Raw genomic sequence first — 8,744 nt, forward strand, 5'->3', positions numbered from 1 at the left:
GCAATGCTTCCCAGTTTGAAAACAATATTATATTGAATGGTTTTTTACGGGCATGTTTTAATCATTTATCATCAATATTATGTGGAATATTGCGTCGTATTTTAAAAAAATAATATTCGAGTGCTGCAAAACCTCATAAAATTGTACAGCCTCAAATTAATCACACAAATTGTCGAGTTGAAAACCACGACCGCAACCCGCCGTGCGAACAAATTGCTTCGATCCATCTGACAGTCCGGTCCACTTTTGACGTCCGACGTCTCTGTCCAATTTTTTTTGCCGTATTTTTTCTCTCTTCTGCTGCTTGCCCGAGAACGCCATTTTGCAAAGGCCGCGCGTACACTTTATGTTTGCGGGCGGAAATCTTGCTGGCAAAGTGTGAATCTAGCAAGCGACACAATCCGGAACCGCATTGGCCAAGGATGTGTTCACCTTAAGCGAAAGCAAGTGGGTGCTTCCAGTGCACGGGTAAAGTTGGACCGCGTTCCTTCTCACCGTCCCATATATCCAACTACCCGCCGGGGTGGGTGGCAGTGCGTGGTGAGGAGAGGTGGTCGGCCCGGACGAGTACTGCCGCAGCCGCCGTTGCCGCCGCCGTCGCGAACGTTTGTGCCGGGATCGGTCGAGTGAAAAAAGTGGAAAAAGGGTGACAAAGTGCTGAAAATCTGAATTGCGAATTGCGTGTGTGACCGTGTGTGGGCTTTGGGTTGGTGAAAAGAGGGAAGGATTGTCCGGCTTCGGTCAGCGGAGGTTTTAACAGAGGGAGGGTAGACGTTTTCATCTTTGACGCAGCTCAACAAACGGCCTCAGAATGATGTTCACCGTAAGTGTCCTTGTTTTTCCCTCTCGCACATCAACGCAGGAGCAGAACCCCAGCGCACGGGAAGGACGTGTACAGGCATTGTGCAATGTGTGTGCTCTAGTATGGCGCCTTCCTGTTTGTTGTCCCCTTTAAAAAAACACGCACCTGTTTTGAAGGGAAGGGGGAGCGGGAGAGGGTGCTGTTACGAAACTTGTACAAGCATATTCTGTAGCGCGTTGGTCATTCTCCTTTTATTGCACCCTGTTTGGTGGCCTTTCCTTCTCTCCCCTCTCAAACTCTCTCTCTCTCTACATCTCTCTCACTCTCGTCTAGGGTACGAACCAGCAGCAGGATTCGCGGTTCTCGGACAAGGAGAAGAAGCTGCTGAAGCAGATGAAGTTCAGCGATAATCTCAACAAGCGGGTCGACATGTCGAAGGTGAAGCTGGACGTGCTGCGCCCCTGGATTAGCCAGAAAATCACCGACATGCTCAACATCGAGGACGACGTCATCGTGGAGTTTGTGTACAACCAGCTCGAGGAGGAGAAGTTCCCCTGCCCGAAGAAGATGCAGATCAATCTGACCGGGTTTCTGAACGGGAAAAATGCGCGCCTCTTCATGGAGGACCTGTGGTCGCTGCTGCTCTCCGCGCAGGACTCCGACACGGGCATACCGGAGGAGTTTATACAGGCGAAAAAGGAGGAAATCTTGAAGCGGGAGGAAGAGGCCCGGCTGCAGGAGGACGGTGGCCGGGGCCACCGCTCGAGAAGCCGTACCCGTGATAAGGACGACGGTGGTGGTGGTGCGGGCAAAACAAAGCCACTCAAAACTGCACCACGGCCCATGTACAAACCGGAACCGGAGGACTACATCGACGAGGAGGAAAAGATGATCGAGGAGTTCATCGAGGCCGACGTGCCCAAGGAGTCGAAGAAGGTGCTGCCGGCGGCTGTAGCACCGGCAGCGGCCGCCGCTGCTGCTGCCGTTGCTGCCGCTGCTGCCTCCGCCGGGGCGCTCGAGGACGCGGTGAAAAATGAAAGCGCCACCAAGCCGGCAGCGGATGGGCTGGAGAGAAGTGCAAAGGACCATTCGGCTTCGCGGCGCAAATCGACGGAACGTGGCAAATCCGGTGAGCGCAACAATGATTCGCGGGCGCGTAGAAAATCGCGTGATCGTTCGCGTTCACGCACGGACCGGCGGGCGTCATCACGCGACCGCCGAGGATCGTCCCGCGAGCGCCGATCGTCTAGGGATCGACGGCGGTCACGTTCGCCCCGTCGTTCGGTGGACCGTTCGCGTAAACGTTCGAGCCGATCGCCACGGGACAAGCGCGGTAATGATCGTGATCGGCGGCGTTCGCGCAGCGGCTCTGCTGCGCGGAAGGAAAACAAGAACGGTAAGCGTCTGTAAATCGGTTCTGATATCTTGTTGAGATTTGCTTCTAAAGCTTCTAAAGCTTCTAAAGCTCTATCGCAAGTGAATTGATTCATCCTAAATACGTACAAAAAAAAGGTTTATTTCGGCTAATTACGATCCTTCAATACTCTGAATATTTCAATAGGTAATGGCAATTCAGCCGCCTTGTCGAAGCTCCAATCCAAGCTGATGAACATGGCCGAGGGAAAGAAGGCCGAAGGTTCGAACAAGAAAAGTCCTAGTCGCTCGTCTGCCGAGTCGCGTTCGCGCAGCAGGTCCGGATCGGCAACGAAGGACGACAACCGCAAGAAGAGTGCTAGTCGTTCTCGATCCCCATCAAAGTCAAGGTACCGCTTGATGAAGCACAAACGCACGATTCTTGGGTCTTTTTTTCTTAACCCCACAAAATCATCTTCTTTCGCAGATCGAGAAAAGCGAAAAAGGGCCAGCAGGATGGTGGTGGTGGTGGTGGCTCCCGATCTCACAGCTCGAACTCCAACTCGTCCGGCTCGTCGTCGTCCAGCGACAGCGGGGACGAGAAGAAATCGAAGAATGCAAAGGGCGGCGGTGGTACGGCCGGCGCGGCGGCTAAAAAGCGCAACGGACGCAACAGTCGCAGCCGCAGTCGAAGCCACAGCCGCAATCGGCGGGATACGTCGCGGAGCCGTTCGGGCAGTAGCCGGTCGTCGTCGTCGCGCGGCCGCAAGCCGGATGATTTCGAAATACAGAAGAAGGAAAACAGTATCCAAAAAAGCGTCACTATCGCTCGAACAAAGATTCGTCCGACTCAGATGCGGATGGCGGCCGGAATGCGGCAGCGGCGTCCCGTCGCCGGCCGGGCGATGGGAACAGCGGGGGAGGTGGCGGCGGCCGGTACGGTGGTCGGGGGAGACAATCGAGATCGCGAGCGGAGATCGATTTCACGCGGTCGTGGTCGCGATGTGGGACCGGGCCGTGGCCGCGGTGGTGGCGGTGGTGGTGGTGGTCGGTCGAGATCACGGTCGAGAAATCGATCCCGGTCGCGGTCGCGCAACCGATCGCGCTCGCCCGGCAGAAGACGGTCCCGATCGCCCGGTCGACCAGGTGGACGGGGCAATGGGCGGTAAGTTTTGGTTTATGGTTCGTTGGCTGTGCTAATTGGGCACTTTTATCATTGGAATTATTTTACAGGGTTTTCAGGAGTTCTCATAGCTGTGAGACACTTTATTGACTCTTTCTTATTGGAAGTGAACTTATGATGGAAATTGGACTCTATAGCACCCTTGTTGGACAAATCTAACAAGTATTTTAAAGGAGCCTGTCCAAAACGGTTGCCATAGAGTCAAATTTCCAACGTATGAAGTTCACTTCCAATAGGAAAGAGTCAAAGAAGTGTCCCAGTAGACTATGAGAACCCCTGGAAAACCCTGTAATGCGTCATTATGTTAATTGTGGCTTAACAGCAAAAGTTGTGAAGATTCTAATACAAGCGTTCATTGCATTCTACAGTGATGGTAATTACGGCCGTCGTCGCTCGCCACCATCAATGCGCCCGGGTGGCCCAGGCAGAGGCTCCGATCGGGATATTCGCGATCGTGACCGTGACCAGCGCGATCGTCAAACTATCATCAGCAGCAGCAACAGCAGCAGCGATACTCTGGCGGTGCTGGACCGGGTCGCCGTGGTTCGTCCCGTGACCGGGACGGTGGTGGTAGAGGTCGTGATTCGTTCGGTTACTCTGGCCCCAACAACCCTAATAAGTGGCGCCGCTCCGATGAACCTCCGCAACGGCAGCAGCGACAGCAGATGGGCCCGCCCGCATCGAACCGGTACGATGATCGTGAACGCAACCATCGAGAGGCTGGTGGCAACCGTTCGGCAGCAGGGCGGCGTAGCAACAGCATCGAGCCACCGCAGCAGGATCGGTTCCGAGGCAATCAGGGAGCGCGTGGCGGAGCTAGGAAAGCTTCCCAAAGCCCCGCTGAGTCGACTGGCAGTCGTCGTTCTGTGACGCGCATGTCTAATGCGCGAGATTCCACCGAAATGCTGGACGAGGGTGGAGCGCAATCAGAACGGCTACGCAATTCGTCCGATCGAGCTCGAGCGGATAAGCCACCGCCGGCTAGAGGCGAGAGCACCGAAAGAGAAGAGAAATCACGTGCACCGGCAGCTGCTGGTTCGGGTGGTTCCGGCGGTGCTCGTAAGCAACCGGAAGCTACCGTGGTGATTTCCGATGATCGTCAATCGTCGGCGGCGACTCGTGAAGCTAACAAAGCGCAGGACGAGAGCCGCAAGCCGGCAAAATCAGCAACGAGCAATAACGTACGCGTGGAACGGTCGGAGCGGGGCTACAGCAGCAGCCTTTCGCGAACTCCTTCTCCCTTCCTGAAGCCACACGAGCGTGAAGCGGCCGCCGCCGCCGCCGCAAACTCCGCCAGCACGGCCAGCTCGGCCGACCAGCGAAAGCAGCAACAGCAACTACAGCAGCAACTGCAACAGCTGCAGCAGCAGCAGCAGAAGCTACAGCAGAAAGCAGCGAAGCCCACCAGCAGACACAAGAAGCGTGCCAGCTCGGACAGCGACGACGACGACGACAGTTCCGGCAGCGAAAGTGATGACTCACGCGACGACTCAAAGCAGCAGAAAAAGCTGCCAGCCCCATCAACCGGTCGGCGGGGCGCCGAAGAGGACGACGAAGAAGCCACCAAGCAGGAAGGCGACAAAAAGGCTAAAAAGCGCAAGCAGAAGAGCAAGCAGGAGGCTAAAAAGCGCAGCAAGCGTCGCTCGTCTTCGTCCTCTTCGTCGAGCAGTGAGGAGGAGGAGGAGGATGATGACGAAGACGACCGGGGCAAAGATAGCCGATCGTCCGGCGAGGAAAGCACGGGGAAGCAACGAAAATCTCGCACGAAAGACCGGCGGGAACCAAAGAAAGTGGCCGGCAAGGGAGCGGCGGAAGCGGCGGATCATGATCGCCGTAGAAAGGAGGGCGGCGAACGTAAGACGCACCGCGACAGTACATCCTCCGTCGAGCAGCACGGCGGTAAAAGGCGGAAATACTCCACCTCGGAGAGTGGCCCGGGAGCAAGGGCAGCGACGACACACCCGGAAGACACAAAATCCGGCACAAAAGCGCTTCCTCAGCCGAGCGCAAACAGCAACAACAGTGTGTCCTTATCGTCCAAGGGGAAGGCGGTGAGTGGTAAGGTGGTGGCCCCGGGTGCGGCAGCGGACCAGCAGCAGCACCACAGTCGGGCCTCCTCCTCCTCGAGCGACGATTCGGACGACCGGGTCTCGGAGCGGCAGCGGAAGAAGGCGCGGCGCAAGGAAAAGAAACGCCAGCGCAACGCCTCGCCCGACGATGCGAGCGTTTCGTCCGGCAGCAAGCGGGACAAGAAACACAAGAAGAAGAAGAAGCACTCAAAGAAGAGTAAAAAGCATAAAAAAAGCAAGAAGAGCAGCAAGTCGAGCAGCAAGTATCAGCGCGACAGCTCGTCCTCCTCGTCGGACGAGGACGAGGCCAAATCGGTGGTGCGTACGAAGAAGAGCCTGCTTGCGATCGGTGCGAGCGGCGCTGGCGGCACGGTGATCAACGACGATCTGGAGAAGCAGCTGCGCGAGCGGGCCCTAAAGTCGATGAAAAAGCAGCAAAGCATCTCGGACTGAGCGCTGAGAGGGCAGGATCGTGAACGTTTAATTCATTGTATAGATAGGCTATAGGAGCGAGCTGTAGGGAGGGACAGATTTCATGCATCCGCCACGAAAAACAAACCGTGATCTCTCCCGGAAGCGTTTTCCCTTTCTTTCTCCACAACCCCTTGTTTCATCGGTGGATACAGTGGCGACGACGACGACGACGACATCGATTATCGCGCGTAAAGCGCGGCATTACGTAGTGGTGTGATCCTGGCCGGAAGTGGTGTGGAGGTACGATTTCGGCAATCGTATCGATTCTCTCTGCTACAGTACACTACTTAGATCCTATACATATAGATATATAGTGCGTAGGGGGGATGGGCAGGGACACTTTTCGCGTTGGGGTGGAATGTGTATGTGTGTGTGTTTTGTGTGTGGAATACCACGTTTCACGAATGGCGCGCACCGTACTACGCCTACTAGGAGGTTCTACTTTTCGCGGAAGGAAGCGATACAAAAAAAGGATAAAAAGAAGAGCGATATAAGGAGAGAGAGACAGAGAGGGAGAGCAGCAATTGAAGCAATTGATTGTGCATTAGTGTGCTTGAAGGGTTTTAAAACAGCAAATTCTGGACAAACATTTGCTATTTAGTAGTATTGAAGCGCAGTACAGGGAGGGAGTGGAGTATTTTTTTTTTATTAGTACAGTTTTAGAAACCCACGACGTGTGGGCTAGTCCTTAATTAACGTGCGTTAAATTTCCACGCCGATGACGGGGGAGGGCCAACCTTTTCCAAACATGATGGTTGCCATGGCGACGGTGTTGTGCAGTGTCTAGCAAAGAGTGTTTTCCTTTCGCGTTGTCGTCACTGCACATCCATTTCTTCTCTGCAGCGCTCTCTCCCTTTCTATCTCTTTCCCACTCTACTTCTTTTGTATCTTTCGCTCGCTCCCTCTCGTCTGCGATCATTCTGTTTTCTTGCAATTTTAAACAACAAAATTCCAACACCGGAAAACGGAATTGCTTGTTGGTCTCTAGTGTGAGAATGTGTGTGTTAGTGTGTGTATGTGTGTGTATGTGTGTGTGTGAGTGTGTTCATGTGTGTGTAACGATGAAAGGCAAAACAAGCAGTTTAAAATTTAAGTAACCAAATTAGAGTAAAAATTGCATAAGAAAAAAAGGGTTAATAAAAAAAACAAACAGATAATGAAATCCTTCAGCTCCCTTCACGTTTCTCCTTATCGTCGCTTGCGGTGAAATAATAAAAGCAAGGGTACAGCAATAGTAATAGTTAGCACGCAACAACACCAGCCGTTCCGTGGGTCGACGAGAAGCGTACCTATCTATTACTCTTTCTACTTTCGAAGGAAATGTAATTGAATGCACCTTCAAAAACAATTATTTAATCTCTGTGGGCAATGAAAGGAAGAAAAAAAGCGCACTCGAATGTGCTATTTAATAACAACAACTACACAAAACAGTATAAATTTGTTGATACCGAACCTTCACATGTCGCAAAAAGTACCATGGAAAAGAAACTCTTCTTCATGCTAAGAAAAGGGAGCACGTGGCAATGAGAGAGAGAGAGAGAGTGGGTGTTCGAAAGCGGGGGGAACAACATAAATATTGCAGACGTTGTAGAAACGCAATTCAACCAACCAAGCGAAACACAAATAAAGAATAATCATAGAAAACATTTCTATATCTGTAATCCTTTCAACGGAAAACTGTACCATTCTGAGGTGTTGTAAAATGGAAAGTAATCGAAAGAAATGAATTGTCAAGATTACTATGTTCAAAATCTAGTGGCCCGTTTGGATTTAGACGCTCGGTATCCAACCGAGCATCGGTGGTTCAGTGGTAGAATGCTCGCCTGCCACGCGGGCGGCCCGGGTTCGATTCCCGGCCGATGCAATGAACTTTTTTTTAATTTTTACTTCCAAAACTTGTTTTTTACATCGCTCTTTTTCATCCACAGACATGGTATCGCCCTCGAGAACACAACCATCGGCCGCCGTTAGCCAGGCGCTGCAACGGCAGATGCAACAGCAGTAGCAGTGGGCCTGATCAATTCTAAATATGGCCAGCCGCTCGAAACGAGCTACTTCGGCACGAGGAATGGGTGGTGATGGTGGTGGCATTGCCGGCAGTCTGGACGATATCGGCTACATTCAGCCGCCAAAAAACAGCCAGCCGCGGAGCCGAGCGACGTGTCCGTGCTCTTCCCAAGTGCGTTCTTATTAGTGGTGGGAGATTCAGAATTTGGAAGATTCAAAGATTCAATCCCAAGAAAGATTCGATCGGATCGGATCCCGTGTATAGGATTTGAATCCCTAAAAGATTCCTTTGCGATTGGGATTTGATTGCGATTCGATTGGGATTGGGATTCGTTTACGATTCGATTGGGATTGGGATTCGTTTGTGATTCGATTGGAATTCTGATTGGGATTGGTATTGCGATTCGTTTGGGATTGGAATTCGTTTGAGATTCGATTGGGATTCTGATTGAGATTGGGATTGCGATTCGATTGGGATTGTATAGTTTGTATAGTATAGTTGCGATTGGGATGGCGATTGAATTTAGAGGCTGTACCCGAGATACGCTACTAATGGAGGTCGAAACAAACCACGTATCTCTAATTCCGGAAGTCGATTCACGCAGTTTCAGTCAAAATATAACAAAAGTTCATGTAATGTAGCATTTAATGAGAAGTTATAATCACAAAATAAATTATTTGATTTGATATTGAGTAAAGGTCCGCGTATCTCAAGGACTATCTGTACTAATTATGATGTAAATACTGAAATGTTAAACAATTAAGAGTAACCTCAATTCCTCTTATTAAGAGTAACCTCAGACCTCTTATTCCAGCTTCATCTAAACTACAAAAACGCAATACCACATTGGGATTG

General features: G+C 51.9%; 1 protein-coding gene and 1 non-coding gene across 2 annotated transcripts; both read left to right on the top strand.

Annotated features, from left to right (window-relative positions):
* Positions 1-265: 265 nt before the first annotated feature.
* Positions 266-7,551, top strand: LOC120901747 (serine/arginine repetitive matrix protein 1-like). The gene is given in 8 exon segments (XM_040309993.1): positions 266-823; positions 1,136-2,198; positions 2,364-2,565; positions 2,643-2,962; positions 2,965-3,140; positions 3,142-3,320; positions 3,707-3,914; positions 3,917-7,551. Coding segments are annotated over 8 exon segments (4,104 nt in total). The 5' UTR covers positions 266-811; the 3' UTR covers positions 5,861-7,551.
* A 123-nt stretch (positions 7,552-7,674) lies between these two features.
* Positions 7,675-7,745, top strand: Trnag-gcc. The gene has a single exon. It is a non-coding gene; the product is annotated as a tRNA-Gly (tRNA).
* The last annotated feature ends 999 nt before the right edge of the window (positions 7,746-8,744 follow it).

This window comes from Anopheles arabiensis, chromosome 2, assembly GCF_016920715.1.
Source record: "Anopheles arabiensis isolate DONGOLA chromosome 2, AaraD3, whole genome shotgun sequence".
In the NCBI taxonomy this organism is placed as follows: domain Eukaryota; kingdom Metazoa; phylum Arthropoda; class Insecta; order Diptera; family Culicidae; genus Anopheles; species Anopheles arabiensis.